At 47.1% G+C, this 27,901-nt stretch overlaps 1 protein-coding gene across 1 annotated transcript in view; it reads right to left on the reverse strand.

Moving 5' to 3' along the window:
- TMEM132C (transmembrane protein 132C) overlaps window positions 1–27,901 on the reverse strand; it is a 167,029-nt gene that overhangs the window by 65,467 nt on the left and 73,661 nt on the right. The window contains exon 3 of the mRNA XM_006894684.1: window positions 17,981–18,127. Within this exon, the coding sequence (XP_006894746.1) occupies window positions 17,981–18,127 (147 nt within the window). The remainder of the gene's footprint in view (window positions 1–17,980; window positions 18,128–27,901) is intronic.

Here is a 27,901-nt window from a genome sequence, read left to right on the forward strand (position 1 = left end):
ACGACTGCCTCCTGGTCCAAGTATAAGTTTCGCATTAGAACGATCAAGTGTTCTGGGATTCCCATTCTTCTCAGAGTCAGCCACAGTTTGTTATTATCTACACAGTCAAATGCCTTTGCATAGTCAATGAAACATAGATAGACATTCCTCTGGAGGGTAGCTAAGTTTTTTTATACCACCCAGGGATTTCAGTTAATAATGGCCATGTAGGCAGCTCTTGTCTGCAGACATACAAAATGTACATCAGTGGAGGGACAATTGATTTCTCTGCATTCAGGTGGGAAATGTCACTTCTGCACCCCCTTGCAAATTTATTTCCTGGCCTACATATGTCTCTGCTCTTAAAGCCCTCCTTTGAACGGCTGTTACGTTTCACTTGGCTCCCTCATTAATCAGTAGGTTAAAGAAAACTTTTGACACATGTTCATTTTACAGTTGTAAGAACAGCCGTGGCTTTACTTTTTTTGGGAAAAAATTAATCCTTTAACACTGTGAAAGCTGGTTTAAGTTATTACTGGATAATCCCACCAGCAGGAGAACTAGGGAGCACAGGACTGCTGGCATTCCAAAAAGACAAAAGCGGGGCGGGGGCACAGAAAATAAAAACTCTGCTGCTGCCCAGGTGACTGTGGTTCATTGTGAGCCTGCAGGGCAGAGCAGAGCTGTCCTATGTGGTTTCCCAGGCTGTGAGCTTCATGCAAGCAGATGGCCATAGTGGAGCAGCTGGTGAGCTCCAATTGTCCACTGTTTGGCTATCAGCTGAGCACTTAAACGCCACGCCACCAATGCTCTCCTCCCCATGGAGTCCATAAACCACACCCAACCCCCAACTCCAGACAATGTCTTAACAAAGTTGCGGCTGGACTTCTTTATCTACAATCTACAGTCACGTCTTCCTTACCTAGTGCTGCTATACAGAACCACAAGCAGATGGCTTTAACAAACAAAAAAAGTGTTTTCTTTCAGTTTAGGAAGTCTAGAAGTTAAAGTTCAGGGCGCCAACTCCAGGGGAAGACTTTCTGTCTGCTGGATCTGGGGAAAGGTCCTTGTCACCTTCTGTGTGTGTCTGTGGACCCGGTATTACCTGGAGATCTCCACGCCCTTCCTTGTCTGTGGACCAGGTATTCCCTGGAGACCTCCATGTGTCTTGGCATCAGCATTCCCCTGGGTCTAGATGATTCTCAGCACCAGGGTCCTGGGATTCAGAGAGCACCCTCTACTCCTGGCTCTTCATTCTCAGTGCGAGTAGATCCTTTTGATCTCTGCTCTTTGATATCTCAGGAAAGACTGACTCAAAACACAACCTAATCGTGCAGCTGGCATCTGGCCTTACCAACATAACTGCCTCTAATCCTGCATCACTGACATCATAGAGGTGAGAAGGTAAGCAGACAGAATAATGACAGCACAACACATAATGGAGGATTGTTACACAATATCGTTGTGTACTGTTGAGTTGGAGCTGACGCTCCAGTGGGTTTTCACAGGCAGTTAACTGCACGGGAGGAGACTGCGCATCCTTCTCCTGTGGTACCGAGGCTCAGACAGCCTAACCAAGTTGAACATATTTTGGGAGGCACCACTCAATTCTTAATAAATCTTAAGAGCAACAACAAGAATGTTCCTTCCACATGAGGATGGCAAGGCTTCAGCTTTCTGGCTGAGCATACATCATCAGAATAAGACCAACTGCCAAGTGTGGTCCCCTCCCCAGACTTCCTTCTGCCCAGGGAATCCAGCAGGTGTCTGTCTACATGGGCTCCCAGGAAAGCTACTGCTTCTTGATTCAAGGAAGAACTAGGCAGCCTTCTCATATTGCCTTCGGTGCCCCACTCTCTTGATCAGGGATCCCTGGTGTGTAGTGCGTTAAGCGTTGGACTGCTGGCCAAAGAGGGGAAAGATGAGGCAGTCTGCTCCTGCCTGTGAAGACGGACAGCCGTGGAAAGCCTATGGGGATGTACTAAAGTACTGATAAAAATTGTAATCAACTTAACTCAACAGAAAAAAATTCCCCCCAATTTTTCTAATCGGGAACACAAACATGTTGCCTGAAACTATGTCTGTGAGGTTAAAAACACGAGAAAAGGCAGAGCTGCAAGACAAAAGGAGTCTGGGTCCCTGATGGCTGTGTGAATCCACCTAACTATGTTTACGAAGCCCTACCCGGCTTTCCTCTTGCTGAGCAAGGATGATGCTTTGAGAGGTCAGGTGTGACTGCCCCAAGCCCTGGTATTTTCAATCATTTTACATGTGTGTGAAAGTTGGACAATTAATAAGGAAGACCAAAGGAGAACTGATGCTTTTGAATCACGGTGTTGGCAAAGCACAGTGAATATACCACAGACTGACAGAACAAGAAGGAAAAGGAATCTGTCTCAGAAGAAGTGCAGCCACAGTGCTTCTTAGAAGCAAGGATGGCCAGACTTTGTCTCATCTACTTCCGACATCGTATCTGGAGGGAAGAGTCCCAGGCAAAGGATGTCATGCTTGACAAAGTGGAGGGTCAGTGAAAAAGAGGGAAACCCTCAGCGAGGCGGACTGGCACAGCAGCTGCAACGAGGGCCCCACAGCAACGGCTCTGATGACGGCACAGGACCGGACAGGCTTTCGTTCTGTCCTGAGAGTTAGAGCTGATTAAGCAACATCCATCAACCACCTCCTGCTTAAACATGGACTCAACACTGTTTGAAAAACGCCCTTTCTACAAAGATGGTGCCAAAAGCAAAGAAGGAAGCCCCTGCCCCTCCCAAAACTTAAGCCAAAGCAAAGGCATTAAAGGCCGAGAAGGCAGCAGTCCTGAAGTGCATCCACAGCCACAAAAAAAAAAAAAAGATCTGCACGTCACCCACCTTCTGATGGCCTAAGATGCTGAGACTCCGAAGGCAGCCCAGATACCCCCGGAAGAGCATCCCCAGGAGAAACCAGCTTGACCACTATGCCAGCATCAAGTTTCCCCTGACCACTGAGTCGGCCATGAAGAAGATAGAAGATAACAACACACTTGTGTTCATTGTTGTGGATATCAAGGCCAATAAGCACCAAACTAAACAAGCTGTAAAGAAGCTCTGTGACATTGATGTGACTAAGGTCAACTCCTTGATCCAGTCTGGTGGAGAGGAGAAGGCCTGTGTTTGTCTTGCTCCTGATTAGGATACTTTGGATGTTGCCAACAGAATTGGAATCATCTAAACTGAGGATAGCTGGCTAATTCTAAATAAAATTTTTTCTCACAAGAAAAGAAAGAGAAAAACACATCCACTGCCACAGCAGGCCTCTGGGTGGGACCTGTGGAGTGTGTGGTCTGTTGGTGGCATTAGAGAAGGTGTCGCTGAGGACAGGGAGCCCCTGAACACAGAGGGGACACAGAACCAAGCTCCGGAGGAAGAAGCCGGCCATGCATCAGCCCGGCCCTCCCTGACACGCGCGTCAAAACAAGCCTGGTGACAGCGCGCCGATGCACTCAAGTGTTGTTAATTACTTGGAAACGAAAGTGACAACAGACAGCACGTCATGTAGGCTGGAGGGACGTGAGAACGTCCTGCATCTCACTGTGAGTGGGGTGGAGGATGGAGAGGCGGCTGCGAGACACTTCGGAGTCTTTGCGCTTTTTCCCCCCTTTTACTTATCCACTCCTTTGTGGAGCTCTACAGTGAGAAAATCACCCCAGCTGGAATAGCCACTGGCGGGGCTGGACTTTAGTCCCCAGCGTCCCTTCTCTTCCTCTTCCCATGCTGGCAGCTCCCTAAGGAAACAGTGTGGACCTCGATCAAAGGGAGACGTGCAGACAAAGAAGGAAGGGGGCTCAGAGGGCAGGCTCGACTCTGGCGCATCCGAAGGAGAGTTTTGATTTTATTTAACGTTCCCTCTCCAACCCTTTGGTCTTTTTATGATTTTGGCAAAAAAAGACAGGCGTGCAATCAAGGTTCTATTTGAGGCAGCTGTGTAAGCAAGCATCCTTTAACAGGAGACAATGGAAAATTAATCGGAGCCGGGCGTAACGAAGTTTTGCAGGGAAACAATGAAACCCCTTGAATATTATCGTCCTCCACAGATGTTTGCTGACTGTCTTGATTCACCAAATTACCTGTCAGGTTTTACTGCTCTCCCCACAAGCCGAGCCCGCGGAGAGCTCTAGCCAGTGTCACCTGGTTAATAAAAAGCTGACGATATAAATGGAACATGTAAATGGCGCTCCCGCCACCCCCACGGCCTCATGCTCTCTTCCTCCACTTCACTCTTTGGGTAGAAAATCCTGCCCTGCTCTGTCCCCAGGTATTTGTTAGACGCAAAACATTGATGCCTTCCTTTTGGGAGGTAGCTGGAAGCACTCTTTTTTTTTTTATATTTATACATATATATGGGAAGCACTCTTTTGATTTCCCCTCACTTAAGAACTCCTTAGATCTCCCAACCTCTGCCTTTTAGGTTGTTGTTTGGGGCTGCCACCCAGCTCTGAGCTCTCGTGACCCCAGACAAGGAAAGGACGTCTCGCCAGGGCCTGTGCCGCACCCCTAGCGCTGCTCTGCTCGGGGCCAGCGGGAATCACTGTTGGCCCATCTTGTCAACGGTCTCCCTCTCTTTCCCTAACCTTCCACTACGGGCATCCTTCTCCAGGGATGGGCCCCTCCTGATACCATTCCTAAAGTGAGTAAGATGAGGAGCCCTCCCGCTGTCCTCTTCTAAGACAGATGTGTTTGCCCATTGGCCTGTCCATGGAAAGAGTGGTGTTCTTCACCGACACCACCATTCCAAGGGATCACTTCATTGCTGGTCCAGTTTCACATGCATATCGACCAATCACAAAAGGTATGTGAGAGGGTTTCTCATCACACCTATGCAATCTGAATGCTCAGCAAATATCATTTGAGATGCTGGGCTCCGTGGAAAGAATGTGGCACTCACTGGGGTCGGGGAAGATTTATCAAGAGCTGCTGGATGCCGATGGCACAGCTTGTTTGCTGAAGAGGAAATGACCTGAAGCTCTTACTGAAGAAGATCAAAGACTATAGCAAAGATCATAGCCTTTAATATAGTACATCTCAACATTGAGAAAACAAAAATCCTCCCCACTGGACCAACAGACATGGCATCATGACAGATGGAGAGAAGACTCGAGCTGCCAGGACTTCATTTCACTTGGATCCACAACCAACAGCAGTGGAAGCAGCAGTCAAGAAATCAAAAGATGTGCTGCCTAGGGCAGACGTGCTGCCAAGGGCCTCCTTAAAGTGCAACATCCAAGGACGCTGTCCAGGCGCCAGAGCCGGGCTGTGCGCCGGGCTCAGCACTTCACCCTCAGAGTCACCGGGCACAGTGGCTCAGAGGAGGGGTTCAGGAGCAGGACTGCTGGGCTTGGAGCCAACGCTTGGCTGGATTGACTGAACGTGGCTATATCACTGCACTTCTCTATGTTTGGGGCTTTTCCTCAGGGAGAGGTCTAGTGGCTTACTGGTAAGGAGCTGTGCTGTCAACACAAAGGTACATGGTTCAAATCCACCAGCTGCTTTCTGGGAGAAATATGGGCAATCTCCTGCTTTGCACTCTCCTGCCTCTGAGAACCCTCTGGAGGGTCAACTATGGGTCAGTTCAGACTCAATGGTACACAACAACCCATTTGCATATTAGATAATCTGTTCTTGCAAGACTTAAATAGGGCCAAAGACAACTCTTCCCAGCATCCTTTGCAGCCAAATGGTCCATGTATCTAGGTTCTGCCCAAAGACATGAGTGAAATGCTATTTCTGGGTCCACAGGCCCACAGTGAATTGTTCTGGAATTCTCCGTCTTTGCAATGTTATCCATAATCTACTATGAGACACATAGTTGGACATATTTTCATAGTCAATGAAACACCAATCAACATCTTTCTAGTACTTTCTGGTTTCAGCCAAGAGCCATCTAATGCCAATAGCGCTGTTTCTCATTCCTTCACTGGTTTTGCTTCCCTAGAGAAACCAGTGTAAGATACTTCCGAGGCAAACACTCCCCTTTCCCTTCTCCCTCATACCGTGACAGCCACCAGTAATCTTTGCGTTCGGTACATTTGCCTATTTCATCAACAGGGGTCCATACAGCATTCATCCTTGTGCTACTAAGTTCACTCAGCATGATGTTTGCAAGGTTCCTCCACCTCTCTGTACGTATCAGGACTTTATTTCTTCCTAAGGCTGTGCAGTACTCCACTGCAAGCACTCAGTGGAACCATAGATTGTTTATCCATCCAATTATGGACAGACATTAGCCTCTCTCTTGCTTAAACAGTGGTTTGGGGTCTCTGGACAGTAACAGGGGAGCTCTTTGGGCACAGACAGAATGATGGAGCCATCTGGTCCTGTAAAGATCACAGCCTCAGAGCCCGGGGAGGGGGGAAGTTCTACCATGTCCTACAGGGTCGCTATGAGTTGGCATCCACTCAAAGGCAGTGGGTGGTGGCAGAGGGCAGGCAACAGCAACTGACCCTTGGGTCCTGTCCAGTCCACCTGAGTCTGAGCATGGCGGCCTGTCTGACCAAAGAGGGTTTGGGAACCTTAGTGAAGCCTCCTGGGAAGTAATAAGGCGATGCTTTTTTACCTTAACTTCAGCTTCAGCGCTTCCTCCCAAGGTGGAAAATTAAAGGGATGATGGATGAGGTGTCTCTGCCATCTAGTCTGCCTCGTTTACACACCGGTGGTGAGAAAAGACTGCACTTGAGATGGAACAACCGAGGAATAATAAGGACCACTTAGGGAGAATTAATGTGATGCTAGAAACAGGGGGAAAAAATGATGAGGTTACCTGGGAAAGCCTTTCAGAACGAGCTGTCACTGTGTCTTTGAGCAGAGCAGTAACTGAGGGTCTGGAGGACTAATTTAAACTTATTAAAATAATCGCTCTGTGTTACTGTGTTACGAGGTTGCTGTTTTCCATGCATTCCCCCCTGTTTTGTTCCCCCTTTTAAAGTGGCTGCTCCTGTTTTTTCTTCCACATGCAAACCTTCAGGCTTGCCCTTCTTGACGGTGCTCTTTCAATGTGGCTGATGCCAGGAGGGAGGGACAGGACCGAGGTGACAGAGAAGAGAGCAGGCAGTGGACTCAGAGACTATGGTTCATGCCAGGTGTCATCAGAGGGTAGCTGGAGACTTGAACTTCATTTTGGGCTGTTGTAACCTTCTCAAGGTCGACAGTTCAAGCCCACTGTGCATTCTGCAGGCACAGGCTGTAGCACTCACCTCCCAGGAAGATTCCCAGTCTCAGACACCCAATGGGAGACTGGCATGAGTTGGAATTGACTCAACAGCAGTGGTTTTTCAAACTGATCACCAAAAGCTCTGGTAACACAGTGGCTAAAGTGTTTGAGTCATAAGGGAAAGATCAGTAGTTCGAACCTGCCAGCTGCTCCACGGGAGAAATATGGTGCCGTTTGTTCCTACAACCCTAGCAGTCAGGACCGAGTTGGTGGGCAGTGGGTTTGGGTCGTCTGGACCCCTCTGCACTCCTCAATCTGTTCTCTGCACACTGTTGCCAGTGGGTTGCCCCTCCATGCATGGTGACTCCACACACAGTAGGACAGAATGCCACCAGGTCGTGTACTGTTGTCCTGACAGCGGCTCTGCAGATTTCCAGGCTGGGGCCACTGCATGCTCTGAGTGCTTCCCAACCCCGGGGTCAGGTCCAGAGTTCCTGAGACAGCATTCTATTGGGAGCTGGGGGGGGGGGACACAGTTCCCAGGCAAGCCAGACCTTTCTTCCTGGTCAGTGCTATTCCAGATGCTCTGGGGAAGCCTGTCCACTACGAGTGCCCAGCAGTGTCTGCAATGCCAGTCATCAAGCTAAACCACAATGGGGGACAGGTCCACTCTGGCACGAACAAGGTCATCATGAGCCACAGTGCTGTTTCTGCTCCATTTGTCTTTTTTTCTGCTGTGCTGGCCATATGTGAGGGTGGGGTGCCAGGTCCCCATCTATGAGGGTAACAAGTACACACAAGGTTCTACTCAGCTCGTCCACTCCTGGAATTCACTTCCAAGATAAAGTTCACAAATGGGTAACATCGAGTTTGGGCAAGGTTATTCCCAGCGGTGCTCATTGTGACAAAAAGCTGGAAATACCATAAATGCCTTACATGGTGCTGGTTCTGATAAATTATGGTATATGCTGTAATATGCAGATTTTTAAAACAAGACTGGGGAACTTTATGTATGGATATGGAACACCTGACAAAAAGAAGCTGTTAGGCGAAAAAACATGATGTTTCAAGGTACAGTAGGGGACGAAAGATATTTATGTGTGTGTATGTGCAAATATACCTCACACTGCTTCAGGAATATATATGAAAAACAGCAAGTGTCCCCTCCGTGGAGGGAGACTGGGTGACTGGAGGAGACGGAGGGGGTTTATTTTGCATGAAAGTTTTAAGTATTTCCAATTCGGAACTTTGTGAATGTATTACTCCTTGCCCCCCTAACCCTTGTGGTAGTGAGAAGTTGTGACAAGTCTTGGAGCTGGGAGGCTGGCTTGTGAACAGTCCAGGCAGTGAGTATTAATCCACGGGTGCCCAAGGCCGCCGCTGCTGCTTATACGGGGCCACTAACATCCTTTATACATCCCAGCTGCCCTGGGGAATCAAAGGAAGGGGCAGAATTCCCAAGTGTCTGAGAATGCCAACCAGAGAGAGCTAACTGGAAACAGGAACCACAGGTAGGAAGTGGGAAGAGTGCTGTGATAAGGTTAAGCTTGCAATCCATGTCACGAGGCACCATGTGTGTAACTGAAAAACCCACTGGCTCTCATTCAAACGTCCCCCCCCCCGCCCGCTCAATTTTATTGTGATTTGAACCAAAGCTTAGAAAGCATATTTGTTTTTTCCATTCAATCATTTACGTGTATTTTGTTAAATAACATCAGTTATGGAACCGAGTATACATGAACATCAATCACTATCTTCACAAAGCCAGCCATTCATTTCACTGTCTTTCCCTTGATCTGCACTGATATGTATTCATTATCTATGACACTGTTTTCTTCTCTTCCTCCTCCCTTCCCTGGTCAACATGCGAGCGTGATTCCCCCACTGTCTAATCGTTTCTTTGGCTTTTTAAAAATAGTGGTTTTGACGAGTGTTTGTCTTTCTGTGACTGACTCGTTTCAATTGGTATAATATCCGCTAGGTTCATCCCACAAGAAAAAGCTTTTAAAAGTGTGAACCAGGAGGGTTCCCAGGGCGGGCAGCAGGAACAAGTGCAAGGGTCATGGTGAGATATGGTCAGAAGCAGCAGGACAGCGTGGTCAAAGGGCTGTCACCTCTGAGGAGGGGCAGGGACAGATGACCCAGTGAACATAATATATGGAGCTCCACTGTTTTTGCTACTAGCCTGTGATGCACATGTCCACCTGGACTTCATGCTGGCGGAGTGCTAAGGTTCAGGGGAAACTGTCCATGCCAGGTGAAACTGTTCACTGCAGGTACCATCATGTAGAGTACAACCTATAGCAATCCTATGAACAATAAGTCTAAACCCCATCCTATCCTGTGTCATCCTCATCTCTGACACGCCTGAGCCCATTGCTGCAGTCACCGTTGGTCCATCTTGCTGAAAGTTGTCTTCTCTTATGTTGACTTTCCACCTTAACCAAAGGCTGGCCCTTCATCACAACATGCACAAAACATGTGAGGTCAAGTTTGATCACCCTCGTTTCCACAGAGCACTCGGGTTTCACTTTCTCTAAGACATAAAACTCTTTGTTCTCTTGGCAGTTCATGGAATATTCAGTACTCTTCTCCAACACTACAACTCAAAGGCATCAATTCCTCTGTCATCCTTAGACGTCACCCAACTTTCAGATGCTTAGCAAGCCATTGAGAAGACTATGGCTTGGAGCAGGTGCACCGGAAAGCTGGCATCATTTCTCTTTCATCATCAGTACTTTGGAGAGATCCCTGACAGCAGATTTTTCCAAGGTAATTCATCTTTTGATCACTTCTCTTTCATCATCAGTACTCTGGAGATTTCCCTGACAGCAGACTTTCCCCATATAATTCATCTTTTGATTTCTTGACTGCTGATACCAAAGGTGTTGATTGTGGATCCAAGCAAGATGAAATAATTGGTAACTCTGATCTCTTCTCCATCTATCACGATACTACCTATTGGCCCCGTGGTAAGGATTTTTGTTTCCTTGATGCTGTGATGTAATCCATACATTGAAGGCAGTCGTCTTTGATCTTCTGCAGCAAGTGTTTCAAGCACTCCTCATTTTCAGCAAGACAGTGTCAACTGCATTACACAGGTTGTTGATGAATCTTCCTCCCATACTGATGCACATTCTTGATCATAAAGCCAGTTTCTTGAATTATTTGTTCAACATACAGATGGAATAGGTATGGAGAAAGGACACAGACCTGATGCACATGTTTCTTGATTTTGAACCACACAATGTTCCCTTGTTTTGTTCAGGTAACAGCTTCTCTGTATAAGTCTAGGTTTCACATGAGCACAATTTCATGTTCTGGTGTTTCCATTCTTCTCAACGATAGCCATAATTTGTTATCATTCACACAGTTAAATTCTTGTGCATAGCAAATAAAACACAGTCAGTCATCTGGTATTCTCTACTTTCTGCCAAGATCCATCTGGTGCCATGGCCTCTTCTAAACCCAGCTTGATATTCTGGCAGTTCTCTATCAATGTATTGCTCTAGCTGTTTTGTTTTTGGGGTTTTTAAAATCTTCTACTAGTTTATTTACAAAATTAAAATATATTGTTTTTAAGAACAAATTCTTTGAATTTTCCTCACCCTGCCCCCATCAAATTGTATAACCACATGATTAATCCCTCCTCCCCCTGCATATCCTCATCCCTCTGCTTCCAGCCTCTCCCACCCCTCCTGGATCTTTATACTCATTCTACAGTTAACGGTTTTATACAATATTTATCCTTGTGGGACTGAGTTAGTTCATAATGCTCTCCAGTCCCTCCCAAGTTAGGTAATAATTTACTAAATCATTGGTCCTGCGTGCTGTATAGTATTCCATTCTGTGAATGTACCATAATTTCTCAATCTACTTGTTTGTGGTTGGACATTTGGGCTGTTTCCACGTTCTTGTGATGGTGAATAAAGCTGCTATGAACATTGGTATACAAATCTCTGTTTGTGCCTCAGTTCTCATATTCTCAGGGTATATTCCAAGTAGTGGAATATCTGGGTCATATGGAATTTCTATGTTCAGCTTTTTGAGGAAGCGCCAGACTGCCTTCCAGAAAGGTTGTACCATTCTAGCTGTTTCTGAATAATCTTCAGCAAGATTTTTCATGTGATATAATTTCCACATTCTGTTGCGTCAACTATTTTGGAAACATGAATAAATATGAACCTTTTCCAGCCAGCTGGGCAGGCAGGTGTCCTCCAGATTTCTTGGCACAGCCTGGTGAGCACATCCAGTGCTACATCTGTTTGTTAGAATATGTATCAGCCGGTATTCTAGAAATTCCTGGGGCTTTACTTTCCCCCCCAATTCTTTCAATGCAGCTTACACTTCGTCCTTTGTCACCAGTGGCTCTTGATCATATGACCATTCCTGAAAAGGTTCTGTGTCAGCTGGCCACTGCTCTTTGGTAGAGTGACTCAGTGTGTCCTTTTCATCTTCCTTTAATGCTTCCTGGACAAAGCAAGGTTTTGTCCAGAGCCTCTTTTAATATTGCAACTCAAGGCTTGAATTTGTTCTTCAGTTCTCTCAGCTTGAGAAAAAGGCTCAGTGAGTTCTTCCCTTTTGATTTTCTGACGCAGCTCTTTGCACATTTTCGTTAACACAGTTTAGCTGGGTGCATAGCTTGTTCTTCATAAATATGTGACTGTGTATACTGTGGTTACTGATTAACCAGACCCTGGAGAGGAATCCATGCCCTCGCCCTGATTCAAATGCAAGGAATTCCCAGACAGTGTGCCAACATTATCCTAAAGAATTTAAGGAGGCCTTGGTCCCTGGAGAAGGAAGATTCTCTGTGGACATTTCTCAGACACTGGTGCATTTAATCCTCAAGTAAACCCCATGGGCTTGGTGCTATCATGAGCCATCATCCTAATATCCAGTAAGATTCACTGAGAGCAGGCCATCTGCACAAAACCACCCTGCTTCTAAGCAGAAGAGCTGAAACTCACATCCAAGAACGCAGATGCCAGTGACCTGGTGTTCTGAATGGTGGGGCTGCATTCTGCTGTTACAGAGCCCCAGTGCTGTAGCTGGAAGTTAATTACACTGCTAGCTCAAAGCCTGTGCAACTCCAAAGGTTCAAATCCACCAGCAGCTCTGAGGGAGACAGATGGGCCAGCTCCTTCATTGTAATTTACAGCCTCGGGAACTGGAACGAGGGTTAGCAATGAGTCAGAACAGCCCAAAAGCAGTGGATTTTACTTTTGAGATTTTGTTGTAAAAAAAAAAAGAGAGAAATAATCAAAGATGCTACTTTTGAAGATTAAGGTGCAAGTGTAGCCAGAATGGTCCTTGGAGGCAAGGATAAAAAAAAGCTTCATTCTACATACTTTGGGTATGTTGCTGGGAGAAGCTAATTCCTTAGAGAGGGACATCATGCTTGGAAAGATCAGTGCAAGAAAGGAAGATCCTCAATGAGATGGACTGACACAGTGACTGCAGCAATGGGCCAAGCCTGTCAGAGACGGTGAGGTTGACACAGGATAGAACAGGGTTCAGATCGGTTGTTTATAGGGTCGTTATGAGTCGTACCCAACTGAAAGGTACTTAACAAAAACAACAACAATAACAACAGCCTCACATGCATTTGAATGCTGAATTGCCAAAGAAGGGATGCTTTTTTTTTTACTTTTTATTTTATGCTGGTTGACTTACAAAGTCCATATACATTGTTTTTCCCATTTCCTTAACCCAATCCACCCTCCACCCAGAAGGGATGCTTCCCCCCCTGCTTAATCGGTCTTTATTTATTGCTACGTGAAAGAATGTAAAATCATACAGTCACCTGTTTCCTAACTAAGTCAGCTTCATGAAAAGAGAGTTTATTTACTGCCGTCCACTGTCTTCCCTGTCTGGGAACACCAGAAGGGATGCTTCTGATTTACAACTTTGGTAAAAAAGATTGACTGTCCCATGGATAACTATAAGAATGTAGAAATCTGTCTTGGAAGAAGTATAGCCCAGCACAATGTCCAGTCCACAGACTTCTAGAAAATTCTCTTGGAAGAAGTCAGCTTTGACTAAGGAGAGGAACACCGAGTTTGTGGCTTTAACTCCTACCACACAACCCTACACAGAGTCGACGACGACCTGGCCCTGATGAAAGTGGACACCCCAGCCAGGCTCACCGCTGTTCACTGGTTCTAGCTCACAGGGGCTGTACAGAGGATCCCAGGGCTGTCCTGGTTACAGAAGCACCTGCCTCATTTTCCTCTCTAGGGACAGCTGCTGACCCTTTTGATAGCAGTTACGTGCTTTAACCACTGGGCTACGAGGACTACATGAAAGAGAGAAAGAGTAAACATTTTAGGGGAAACATAACGCAATTTGCTTAGCAAGAAACCAAGTCTAGCCATCCTTCTTGTCTGTAAGCAGCATCTCAGCTGTACTTCTCAGATGTGCTCATTTTCCTGGAAGTCCATGGGATATTCAACATTATTTGCACATACTGAAGTTCAAAGGAACCCTCAGAGGTGAGACTAGGGTGGGCAGAGTGGGAGATGCAACATCTTTCTCTGAGGCCCAGTATATACACTTGTGGCACTGGCCGGGTGATTCCATTTCATGGTGGAATCTGTCTAGTGTATTATCTGCTCTAACTTAGAATATCCATTACAGAGCAGGTTCAGCGCAGGCAATTTCCTTTAGGGGAAAGCAGCTTATCTGAATAGACTCCACTATGCAACTGCTGAAGGCTGTGTCCATTACATCTATGAGCACTTTCATATTCCAAAATTCTCCAAAAACAAACAGATGAGTGTATTTATATAGGCAAAGTGTGCCAGGCAGACTGCGTACATGAATACTAATGGGTATTTTATTCAGTATTTTCGGATTTTCCTTTCTTTCTCTTTCCAAAAGCCTTACTCATTTTATTACTCTCCGGAATTATTTTTCCCCCTACAGTGGAAAATTCCAGAAGTGAGCTTCCTGCTCTGAAATGAGGGTGCTGTGGGCTGCAGGAGTTGGTCGGCTGTAGGGAGGACTGAGTATGGGGAGACACCCTTTGGATATGGTCCACCGCTCTACCTCACTGATGCAAGCTGAAGGAAAAACCCTACCTGTTCTACTACTTCATCCTATTGAAGTAAGAATACCAGAGGCTGGCGTACTACTGTGCAAGGGAAGGCATCTGGTCCACCACCGCATAGGAGCAAGGGTGTAAGGAAGTCGGAGAGGCAAATCCGAGATTCCTGGCTGGGGCTGGCATGCTCCGAAAGCCAATGTGGACAGGGACAAGGACCCACAGGACGGGCAGTCACACAGGCTGGAAACTCCGTAGGGTGTGAACAGGCTGGGCTTCTCAGGAGCAATCAAATGCAATGTTGCTCAGGGGTTAGTTGTCCCTGAACTGTATACTAATGTCAGCCACAAGGGAGCGCTGGCGACAGCGTCTGTGGGGAGGTGCACTGCTAACCCCAAAGCACTGGCACTCTAGGTGGCTTGAATTCACCAGCTTCTCTGCAGGAGGAAGACGGCCAATCTCCTCCCGTGTGATTCACAGCCTTGGAAACTCAATGGAGGGTCCGCTGTGAGTTGGTTCAGACTCAACAACAATGAGTAGTGGGTAGTTGTTGTTTTCAGTGTGTTACAGACTGAAATGATGCTGAGTCCTGGCCATCTTGTGGTGAATCCACAAGTCCACTCATCTCAATGACAGTGTTCCTCATTCTCAGTGGTCCTCGCCCTGACTCCCAACTAGTCTCCACTCTTGTAAACATCTTGCCTGTCTGTGCCACATTTGCTAAAGCTGATGGGCCAATATGGGTTTTGATAACACATTGCCACGTGTCCCCTTTTCTAACATCATGCAGAATCGATGGTGCCTACCGCCATCTACTGATGGGACAGTAGGGTGAGTGCTGAGGACTAGATTCTGACTCACAGCCACCTTGCAGGACAGAGAACTGCCGCATAGGGTTTCCAAAGCTGTAATCTTCCGGGGAAACAGATGGACACAAGCACATCCCAAACTGCTGAGAATCATTAGGCATTTAAGTGTTTAGTTCAAAACTTTGAACCCGTTTGTTCCAGTTTGACTCCTGGCTGAGAATTTGCACTTTCATCCTAGAGAAATTGAGTCTGAGTCAACATTGTAATAGGATCCTTCTGGGAGCTTCTAGGTCCCTAGTCAATTTCCATGTACACAGAAGAATGTCCCTTTTAACCAAGGCATGCGGACTTAAGACTCACGATACAGACCTAAGACTCACGATGCAGGCTTAAGACTCAGGATGCAGACTTAGACACACACGGGGAGGATGTTAAAACGTGACTCAGTTTCATTGAGGTGAGAGAAAAAAAAATTCTCAGCAGAGGCTCACACAGAACACACTGGTCTCTAACTTGATGCCATACAAGTTTCCCACTGACTGATGCAAAGCTATGTGCAAAGAAAGCCTTTGAAATCATGCACGCCCACTCTCCACCACGTGCTTCCCCCTCTGGGTTCCCCTCCTTCCATTCTCAGCCCCATGATGTGGCATCGGAGAGATTTACTTAGTTAGCAAGTGTAAGGCATCCTTGGGAACACCCAGCACTGCTGAGTACTTGACCATGACTTAGAGCTCCATTTGTAAAATACTATGCTGGCCTCCGGAGAGAAACCGTAACATAAAAGTTTTCATAATAAAGCCCAATAGGACACTTGGAAATACACAAGCAGGTTGAAGTCAAGAAGTAAGAGCACAGGTGTGGGTGGCGGGTCAGGTCAGGGGTCCTTGGGGTGAGGAACTGGAGAGGGTGTGGAGTAGATTTTTTGTCTCATGGGGACCCCACATGACAGAGAACTGCTCCACTTGGTTGTTATTTTAAAATAAAAATTTACAGGGCAAACTGACACCCCCATTCAAGAATCCACACACATTGTTTCATAAACGTAATTGTAATTCCCACGTGTGGCAGCACTCTCCCCTCTCCATCCCACTGATGCCTGTTTCCATTCATTCTTTTACTCTCCTCTTCCTGCCAATGGAGTTTTGTTCTCGTTGCGTGCCCTTGAGTCGGAATCAACCCTCCATTGGGTTTTTAGAGGCAGCAGAAGGTTTTAGAGCACAGGAGAAGAATGCCCATCCTTTTCCCACACAGCAGCTGGTGGATTTGAACCGTGAGCCTTTGGGATTGCAGCAGAGCCTCTTATCACTAGGCCACCAGAGTTCCCAGGTTTGAAGCAGGTCTCTCAGACCCAATGTGGCCTGAAACAGACATCCCAGAAGTGACTAGGTAGACCATCCAGTGGCTGCACTCTGGAGCTTCCCTCCAGGCCAAATGCCGCCCTTTCCATCTCACACTATTGACTGTTAGGAGTGGGCACCTCCCTGGTGTTACTGAACACCTACCTGGTAGACCCATTTATTTGCCGGCTGGGAGTTGAGTCATGGGGATGACTTCAGCTCCACGCTTGAGGGGTGACTAAGGGCCATGGTCTTGGGGATCCACCAACCTCTATCAGACCAGCAGGTAGTGGCCAACACTGGGGCACGGCCTAGGTCTTCTGGTCTCAGGGTGAAAGTGGGCTTGTCTCCTTTTGTAACGATTCACAGCCTCAGAAGCCTGGTGGAGTTGGAATCCACTTACCAGCGGGGGGGGGTTTATTGTTTGTTTTTCAATCATTACAGAAACAGACAACCACATCTTTCCCCCTCAGAGCCTCTCTGCTCACTTCAAACCACAACTCTTCTGGTTAGCAGCTGAGTGCTTAACTGCTGTACCACCAGGCATCCCTGAAGGTGGGGTGCCTGTCCCTTATTTGAGAGCTGGCTCAGGTATTGCCTCTGGGAATATAGCCCTTAGCATAACTTCATGATTCATCTGTGGCCTTGCCTCGGAAGGCATGAATTCATCAGAAAGGCAGGGTCAGGGTGGCCTGGGAGCACCTCACTTATTAAACTCTCACCCAACAGTGGACGCCCAGCCCCAAAGTCAACGCTGTTCTCACTTCACTAAGGGTCACTCCCAAGCCCTGTGAAATTCTTGCTTTAACGGTTCCACCATTGCTCAGACTGGCCCCCAAGTGCAGCTGTGGTCACAGACCTGGGAGCAGATGCGAGGGGAAGGGGGCATTTGGAGGAAGTGTAGCCAGGACGCTACTTAGAGGTGAGAATGGGGAGACTTTGTCTTATGTAATCTTAGCATGTTATCAGGTGGGGCCATTCCCTGGAGAAGAACAGGATGGTTGGAGAAGCTAGTACTTGTTAGGTGCCCATGATGAATACGACTCACAGTGACTCTAGGAACCCCAGCTGTGAACGCTGCCCTACCCTGTGCCGTCCTCATCATCTCTGACACACTAGAGGCCATCGCTGAAGGCACTGTGTCAATCCACCACGGTGCCAGTACGTCCTCTATCTCACTGACCTTCCACTTCACCGAGCACGCTGTCCTTCTCCAGAGACCGGTCCCTCCTAATCATATTGATCACCTGCCCAAAGCACATGCGACAACGTCTCGCCAGCCTCAATTCTAAAGAGCAGGATCTCAGGACTCCCAAAGGCCCCTGGCTCGGGGAGAAATCGCTCCATCTAAACAAAACAGCTTCCTGTGACAGCTTTCCTAACGTGCTTTCTGTCTCGGGTGTGAGAGAGAGAGACAGAATTCTGTCTACCGCCCATGTGTGAGTGCTTCTGCGGGGCTGTGTGTTGACGTGATGCTGGAAGCCATGATGATGGCATTTCAGATACCACCAGGGTCAACCACGGGGGACAGACGAAGATGGGGAGTCCTGGAGGCGCACGCGCACATGCCCGGAGCCCCGTGGGCAGCAAGGCCGTGGCAGCGAGGGGACAGGGGGGCTTACCTGTTGCGGGGCCCGGGCCCCAGGCGCTGGCACACCACCGTGGTGGTGGCATGCTTGCCGCCGTTGCCTGTCTCCTGTGTGGAGTCCCACTGGCGAGGCTCACTGGTTTGTGTGCTCAGGATGTTCACGCCCTTCTTCACCTTGGCCCTGTGGGGAGAGGGGCGTGAGTGTCCCCATTAGAGACACGGTCATCCTTGATGGGCCCATGCCACCATGTGGTACTGTACCCACCAAACCCACCACACTGAGCCCCTTCTGATTCGCCCACCCTGCCGGACGGAGTCCAAACACCCTGCGGGGTCTTCCGGGCTGTAATCTCTCACTCAGAGAACCTGCTTCCAACCACTGACCTTAAGTCAGCAGCAACAATGCTAAACACAGCCAAGACTCTGAGAATGATGCCAGACTTCCACGGGGGTCACTATCAGCTGGAATGGCACCTAACAACACAGCTGAGGGAAGGCGGGGGCCAGGTGGACAGCATGGACCACCATGAGGCCAAGAGGAGGAGGAAGAGGGCTGGTGGTCAGCCTCACCCCACCTTCCACACTCAGAGACCCCAAGTAAGTCAGCCCCGACTCCAGAGGGTTACCTCTGGCTCAGCAGCCGCCTTCCTTACAAAATTCTCTCAACGCTTCTTTCTTCCATTAAAGTCGTTTGCTAAACACACATCTGTCTCCCCGCCTGTGCTCACAGGACAGAGAACAAAGGCCCCAGCGTGCAGAAGCCCTGTTCACCCCAACACAGAGGGACCCGCACCCCAGCTGTCCTGTTGACGCAGCACCAGTGCCTTCTGTTTGGATTGCTGGAAAGAAATGCCTGGTGAGATGTGACTTTGCTTGAAATTAGGTTTTGTAGCATTTGGGTTTTGCTCAAGATCTCAGATACCACTGAAGCTACAAATTGTTCTTTCCACTCGGTGGCTCCTGAAAACGGGAGGATGGATGTGTGTGGACTGGACAGAGGTGACTCCTTCTCTGTCGGCGGGAGAGCAGGCCACTGAGACGGGACAGAGGCTCGGGCTTTGAAAGTCATCTTGCAAACTGAGCATTTGCTCCAGAAAGGGAAATTCATGTCCTTCTCTACTTATTGAAGGAAATGGTGATTGTAGGATATGGGGTCAAGGACTAGAAGTTGCTGTCAGAGTCACTGTGATAGGAATCACTGAGGGTCAAGCTTAAGGATGCCAGGCATCGAGACACCTGTACATCTGTTCATCTCATATCCATGGTGTTAGGTCTCAAAGATCAAGTGGTTAGGCAAAAAACTGGCATTATGAGAAAATGGAGAACGACTATCTCCGATCATTAAGGGGAAGATCGCAAAGTAGCTGATCTCCACCTACCAAACTGTGTCAATAAGTAACTGCCAAGTTATGTCATTACATAATTGCCCAATGATATCATTATGTAACTGCGAAATTTCATCACACAACCGCCAAATCACACTGTCACGTGGCTGCTGAGAACCGTGGCCCAGCCAAGCTGACACACACCACAGTCACCACCGACTGTGTTACTCTCCCCTCAGACCTTGGCGTTCGTTACTACATCATTAATTCACATAGTAGTAAGATTGTTGTTGTTGTTGTTGTTGTTATATGCCATCAAGTTGCCTGCGACTCATAGCAACCCTATGTACAACAGCCCAAAACCCTGCTCTATCCTGTGACAATCTTATTCTCTGACACACCTACCCCCATTAACTCAGTCACCGAATCAATCCATCTCATCGAGGGTCTTCCTCTCCTGCGTTGTTCCTCCACCCTCTCAAGCATGACATCCCTTCTCCTAGGACTGGTCCCTCCATGCAACATGTCCACAGTATGTCAGATGAAGCTTCAGGATCCTTGCCTCCAAGGAGCAGTCTGATTTAACCGTCTCAAGGATGAACTTGTTTGTTCTCCTAGCAGTCCATGGTATATTTAATACTCTTCTCCAACACCACAGCTCAAATGCATCAACTCTCCTTCTATCATCCCTAGGTATTGACCAGCTCTCTGATGCATAACAAGTAATGGCAAAGACCATGGCCCATATCAGGCACACCTTAGTCTCCAGACTGACATCATTGCTCCTCAGTACCCTGGCGAGGTCTCTGACAGCAGATTTTCCCAATGCAGTAAGTTTTTTAAATTTCCTGGCTGCTGGTGCCAAGAGTGTTGATTGTAAAGCCAAGCAAACTGAAGCTGTCAACAATCTCAATCTCTTCCATCATCCATTATGATGCTGCCAATCAGCCCAGTGGTGAGAATCTTTGTTTTCTTGATGTTGAGCTTCAATCCATGTAGCAAGGTCCCCACTCCTCCGCCCCAGTGTCATAAATAAGAAAGAAAAGGCCAGGTAACAAGATAGTTGGTAAGTGAGGATAAGGTGTAGAGACTTGCTGCCATTTGGTGAGCGCCAATTCCTGGTGACTCCACATGCACCAGAGTGGAACCGTGCCGGCTGGGCTTTCAGCATCTGAGTGTTTGTAAGTCGATTACCAGGTCTTCCATCCCAGTCAGCTCTGGGTGGAATCTAACCTCTAACCTTCTGGCCGAGCGTGTGGATGCATTCAATGCTTACACCATCCAGGGACTCTACTTTTCATCATATGTTGATGTTGCTCCAGGCACCAAACCAGATGCTGGACTGCGTTTGCTTTAGGTCCAGGAGTGGGCCTGCCCTTGGGGTCTCTGATGCTATTAGAAGCGTCAGAGCAGGCTCATCCCCAGACACACTTATGACCAATTTTCCTATCTGGTGTCTCTACCTGTCAGCGAGTCCTGCGATGGCTTGTGTGTCGCTGTGATGCTGCTGGAAGTTGTGCCACTGGTCTGTCACAGACTACGGAGGGCAGGCTTCGTCAGAGCTCTCCGACCAGACAGACTAGGAATAAGGGTCTGATGGGCTGCTGTCAAGTATCAGCCAATGAGAACCCCTGGATCACAAGAGAACACTGGGGCTTGGTGCCGGAAGGTGGGCCCCTTAGGGTGGAGACACTCAGAACACACAGTGGCCGCAGCAGTGGCCTGGAGTGAGCCGGCCAGGGTGAGCGAGCCAGCCGGGTGAGGATGGTGAAGGTGCCCTGTTGTGTAGCGGGTACCGTGAACTTTAGCCCGCTCCACGGCACCTGGCAACAACAGTACTGTTTGTCACAGGCTCAAACAAAAGCAGCTGCCCTCTCTTCTGAATACACTCATCCCAGATGGAACGCAGAGGTGATTAATTGTCTCGTAAAGAAAATCAATGTCTGGTACAAATTCTGAACACGGGGTGCCTAATCTCCATCGCCCCAGGCCATCCATCTTTGGGGACCAGCAGTGCTCTCCTGGTGAAATTCTCCTCTAGAAGCTGCTGGGGCCCTGGGGTGAGCATGCCTGTGTGATGTGGGGATGGGAGGGGTGCGGCCCCGCGTGGATACTCTCTGGGAAGCTCTGGTCGGCCATAAAGGGTCACTGTGCATCAGAATCGACTCGATGCAGTAGACTGAGGTATGAATTTTGGAGTGTGACTCCAGGTATTAGAGGTCAGGGGCAAGGGGGGGCTGGACACATGGCAGTTTTTGCCCTCGGTGGGGGAAGCTATGAGAGTGACAAATACACACACCTTACTCCCACATACACTGGCCTCACTCAGAAGACTCAGAAGACACTGACCACCACTCTCAGAATACATCCTTTCACATACACAGAAAGTGATTCGAGGGAATGTTTCCATTTCCCAGTGCACCTAACAGATATGCTGACACTCTCCTGTAGCCTAGAAGTGCAAGAGTGAAATGCAGAAGTTTATGGGAATGAACTCAGTGTGACACAGACACGAGCTGAGCATGTGCTGCTGGGACAATGGTGCCATGGACTTGCTCAAAACAGGGTTGCCACAGTGTTCAATTTGTAAAAAAAGACGCAGCCTCTGCAAAGCCCAGGAAAGTGAAAGACAAGTAAAATGAGGTGTGCTTGTATACAGCAAAATGCATTTCACACGTACATAATACATCCCACTCACTCACATACCTGTGAGTCCAACGAACCACATCCTCATGTGCGCACACAAACATGTACACATGCTTCTTCATTCATCCACCTAGCCCTGTACACTTACACATACACACACACTCAGAACACATGCACACACGTGAACACAGACTTACACACACACACACATATAAGGACACTGTGTACACACAGACACACAGAGATCCCTGTGTATTTATACATCCACTGATGCATGCACGTGCGTGTGTACACACACACACCCCCCAACTCGCAAGGTAACCACCATCCTCTTTAATGGAGCACCAACAGGACAAAATAAGGCATTAATAATAAAAGCCGAAGGGCCGCGAGCTCCGCCTCCAGGCCCATCTTAGCATCCTGAGCGCCTGTCAGAGGCGTGCACATGGGCTCCAGTGCAGCTGCTCCATCAATACTCGATGTGCTGCCTCCCTGCTGACCTGGAGGAGCTGCCCAGGCTTCCAGAGAAGGATTGGAGACTCTTCCCGAGAAACAACTAAGACAGGAAGAGTAGCATTGAGCTTCCACAAAACAGCGCCCACTCCTTGGACCGACCCATGGGCCCCACCTGTCTGTCCTCATTCCAGAGACCACTCAGGAGGTGGAGGAGGCCAGACATGCTTTCTTGCAGATCTCGCATGAACTTCCCAGAATTCCTATTGGAGCTGATAGTAGCAGCAGGCTCTCAGGATGGACGTAGGGAAACTTCAGGGTGTGGGTAGGATGCAAGCACGTCTGGGTTTCCAGGGTCCCAGGCAGTGTGGTGTGGGGGTGAAGGCAGGCGTGCTGGACTCAAATTCCATCAATTTCTACCCACTCCCTGCTCTCATCTGCTTCAAGCCATCCCTGACTCGTGACAATCTCACAATGGAACAAAGCCCTGTCCGGGCCTGCAACATCCCATGACTCATGCAGACTGCACCACTGTGGTCCATAGTGTTTGCACTGATCACCAGACAACTGCCAGACCTTTCCCTCAAGATGCCTCTCGGTGGACTTGACCTTCCAAGCTTCAGGGTTAATGACTTGTACTTCTAACCAACCCCTTAGGAGGCCATAATTTAAGGGAGCTGACACCTTCCCACAGGTAGTTCTATTGTTTCCACCTATACACTTTCTGCTGGAGGGGAAAAAATGAGCACAAAGAAACCCACCTACCCCAACCTGATTCAAGGGGAGGTGGCAGCTGCAAATCTCACCATGAGATCTTTCTTGCTGCTGAATTTTAATGATTATGCTCGTTTTCACCCAGTTCACAAATTACTGTTTGTGGCTTTCTTTTTTGATGTATTCTGCCCTGGAGTTTGGCTTCTTGGGTTAGAATTATATTCTTGGTTGCAAAAAAAGGTGAATGACAAAGGGAAGAAATAGCACACAAGGCAGGAAGTGGCAGGCTGCCTGGGAGTTTATGTAGGGCTAAAGACAGCAGGAGAAGGGCTCTGAGAAAAAGTTCTCTGTGTGTGTGTGTGTGTGTGTGTGTGTGTGTGTGTGTGTGTGTGTGAGAGAGAGAGAGAGAGAGAGAGAGAGAGAGAGAGAGAATATGAATGTGTTAAACAGGATTAAAGTCTTGTACTTCCTGCTACTGCTCATTTTAGTGGTGTCACTGTCAAACAAATGATGCATGTCAGGTTACAGTGTCCTCTTGGACCATCAAAACCAACCTCAAGTACCCTATTTTAATCTGACAAAAAGTGGCACTTCCAACCTAAACACCATGCCCTACCCATAGACGAATCATCTTGTATTAGTGATCTCAATTCTATTCGTGCAGAAACAGGTGCTGAAATTTTTTTGACAATTATTTGTTTGCAACAACTCCACAGCAAACTCATGCAAACAAACTAACCAATCTATTTTCTTTCTGCATGATGACAGATAAAAAAGAGAGGGTACGGTTGTACCCCTTGTATACTTATATACTCTGAAATACCTTATATACTTTTATGCGGACAACAGTGTTCCTACAGAAAATGAACTAAATAAAAACGGTGAGCCACAGCCGGGAAGCTCAGCCTCACAACAGCAGCATCTGTTGGAGAAATAGTTTAGAGGTACTTTCTAGTCCAAAAATGCGACACAAATGAAGATGGGAAGACCTTGGAAATCTAATAGCAGGTAGACCTGCGATGTATTTGGTGTTTCTTCAGACCATCTTACTTTGGTTCAATGCTCTGTAATCTGACAAATCTATCCATAATCTGTTTCTATGGCTCAAATTGCTGATGGTAAACTCTAGTGACGTAACCCATGGGGATTGTGTTGCTAATCCACAGTCTGTGCCCCTCTGGCCACGCGGATCCTTGAAGGGCTCCGTGGAAGAACTGTGCAATCTCTTCTTGTGTCACTGAAACACTCAGAGATTCTATCGAGGGTCAGCTGTGAGCTGGTTCTCACTCAACAGCGTTGAATTTTGAGTTTGATCACTAATAAAACAGAACAACTAAAGTCTTTAGAATCCTTAGCAAAAGTATGTTCGATGATCGAATAGTCCTTGACTTCCTGTTAGCCCCAAGAGGAGCTTGTCCAATAGCCAGCACCTCCTGTTTTAATGGACTAAATATTATAGAAGAAGTCAAACAGGAGATCATAAAAGTTCACCAGAGGTTATTTGTTCCTACACCCAATCTACCTCATTTTATTATTTTTGTTCTTATTCATGCTCACTATTACAAACTGGAATTGTTATCTTAAGCATTATAATAATCATTGTTTATATACATGCAAATGTGCATAGAATTCTTATCTAATATATGTAATTCCTCTGTAACTTCCCCTTGTGATGCAAGGAATTATGTATCTTTTTTTTTTTAATTTCCATTCACTCACTGTTGCACTTTTCTCCCCTCCAACCCTCCCCCCTAGTACACTCCCCTCTTGGAAAAGTAAAAGAAAAATTATTTCATTGTTTTACAATCCCTCCCCCCAGGTCCACTCTACTATGCAGCCTTCGCTCTAGACTCCCGTCATGACAAAAATCCCTAATAATTTTCCCACTTAAACAGTTTTCTCCCTCATGTTTCAACCCATCCTTCTCAGTCTCCTCCCAACCCTGAGGTCAATCCTGCTTTACAACAGTGGCACCATGCAGTATTTGTCCCTTTGTGACTGAGATACTTCACTCAGCATAATGTCTTCCAGAGTCACCCATTTTGAATAATATTGCATGAGTTCCTTGTTTTTCAATGCAACATAGTATGGAATTACGTATCTTGAAGGAGCCAACTCTTTTGGAAGATACTTCTACTTAGCCCTTTCAAAAACCCAAACTGTTCCTCAGTGTGACCCTGTGTGTAACACTAACCCTGAAGACAGCCAACTCATCCTGAAGATGAAGTCAAATATCATGGCAAGATGAAGGTAAAACACATTTATTGATCACTTAATTGATTCATAACATAAAAAAAAAATGTCCAACTAAAAGTCCTTGTGGAAATAAGATGTATCTTGGAAGCAGCAGTAGTATCCACCTCCTAAACAACATGCCTCTGGAAACTCTATAAACTTTGATAAATGATGATAGTTATAGAGAGGATTCACACCTTTTGTTAACAGGTTCGCTATGAGTCGTGTTCGACTCAACGGCAATCAACAACATCATCTTGATCAAAAGGGGGTGATGTGTAAAAAGTAGTCAGGTCCTGAGGCACTGTTGTTGTTGTTGTTATGTGCCATCGAGTCGCTTGCGACTCATAGCAACCCTATGTACAACCCTAAACCCTGCTCTGTCCTGTGCCAATCTCACTGTCTCTGACACTCCCATCCCGATTATCCCAGTCACTACATCAATCCACCTCATAGAGGGCCTTCCCCTCCTGCGCTTTCCCTCCACCCTCCCAAGCATGATGTCCTCCTCCAAGGACCGGTCTCTCCTTACAACATGCCCAAAGTATGTTAGATGGAGTCTCAGAATTCTTGCCTCCAAGGAGCAGCCTGGTTTAACCCTCTCCAGGATGAATGTGTTTGTTTTCCTAGCAGTCCATGGTACTCTCAGTACTCTTCTCCAGCACCACAGCTCAAAGGCATCAATTCTCCTCATATCCTCCTGAGGTACTGGGCATAAGTAAATTGCCTGGCTTGCATGTAAATCAGACTCCACTTTTTATTTAGCCTTACTTCAGCTTCTGACCCACAACTGTTCTGAAAAAACTGTAACCGCCTGTAAGTCAGTAAGAGTGAGGGTTAACAACGTGGCTCACAGTGCAAAGGGGCTATTCCTGGACTCCCACTCCGCATGCTCTTCCTTGCAAAATCTTTTCTCTCAATGGCATTTATACAAGGCTCCCTGCAAAACTAATTTTGTAAGACGCCTATCCTTGACAGTCCCAAGATACCTACAGACTAGAAAAACAGTTATTTTGCTACGTTTATGGTTTTTTAGCTGCAACTTCTGGGGTGTTATGATTGTCTTGCAACTGGTAACACAGTTTCCTATAAATACAAGCTAATCAGAAAAGCTATCTGTTAGTTCCTGTTTAATCTCCTTTCTTCCTCTGACATAGTGGCTCCTGTGGCGGCTTCCTCTTAAGGCTGCCCAGTTTGAATCATTCTAGTCCTCAATAAACGTCACTGCTTATGTTTTTACTAAGTGCCAGATCTTTTATCCCACAACAAAACCTAGCGCTAAATGAACTAGGTTAGAGGAGAGTATGATATTTACAAGTAGACACCATTTACGTGTGTTTTGAAAACATGTATACATTCACACAATACCCTTTAGAAGAATAGAGGAAACATTCTAGAATGGTAGCTGGGGGATGTGGGAAGTCAGAGAAGGAAATAAATGAATGAATGAAGCCAGGTGGGGGAACATCGATGGATTACAGTGACTTCTAAGCATCATGATTTCAATTCTCAGAATCTAAAATCCAACAAAAATGAATCTGAAATAACATGTATAGTCCACTCTCTATGAAAACAAGTGACTTGTAAAAAACGCATGGGACAGGTGGGAGTTTCTGGTGGTACAACGTGTTTCATATACTCACTACTAATCTAAAGGTTGGAAGTTCAAATCCAATGAGATGCATGTTACAGAAAAGCTTGGCAATCTAGGCAAAAATAATCCACACTTTTAAGTTTTCTGAAAACACTGTGGAACATGGCTTTACTTGGACATATTTCAGGTTCCCACATATTAGAATTGACTGGAGGATAGTTGGTGATTAAAGGAAGTATCGAGATGAGAGGGGGATTCAGTGGAGAAAGAAATCAGGTCTTCCAGAGGTTTGTTTAACTCTTTCAGTGAGCAAATCTAGGAACGGATGGCCTTTTTGAGACAGACCTGCAATCTACTTCCACAGACTTCGGGTTTCTGCGGCGGAAAACCCAAGCCTGGTGTGGCCGTTTCCCTGCTTGCTGTGTGCATCAGTAATTATTCTGACAAGATGTTGCAGGGTGCACATGACATAGCTTCAGGGGACGTGCAACTCCTCCTGCTTCTGACCCAATGGAGAACGCCTATTGTCAAATCAATATCTCCCAAAGAATACAGTCCACAGCACACCTGACCCACAGCTGAGCTTTGCCTGGGAGGCCCTGAGCAAGTCTCAAACATGGAGCTACAAGCAAAAGACACATTTTTTCTTGTAGTAGGGCTTTTTCCTGGGGAGCTCTGTTGGTGCAGTACTTAAGGGCTTGGCTGCACACTAGAAGGTCAGCAGTTCGAACCCACCAGCTGCTCCTCTGGAGAAAGATGTAGCAGTCCGCCTCTATAAAGATGACAACCTTGGGTATCCTGGGGCAGTTCTGCTCTGCCCTACCGGCCCCTCTGAGTTGGCATTAAGCCAGTGGCTGTGAGTACCTAGCAAACTATTTTTGGGAAAAGAGAGTGCTCTGGGTTGGTTCATTCTGGTTTGACGTTTTGATGAGAATTTGCACTTCCACTCCAGAATGAACAGAATCTGTGTGGTTTAACAAGCTCCCCT

This window comes from Elephantulus edwardii, unplaced genomic scaffold (assembly GCF_000299155.1).
Source record: "Elephantulus edwardii isolate Elephantulus edwardi_28Jun2011 unplaced genomic scaffold, EleEdw1.0 scaffold00148, whole genome shotgun sequence".
NCBI classification, from domain to species: Eukaryota; Metazoa; Chordata; class Mammalia; order Macroscelidea; family Macroscelididae; genus Elephantulus; species Elephantulus edwardii.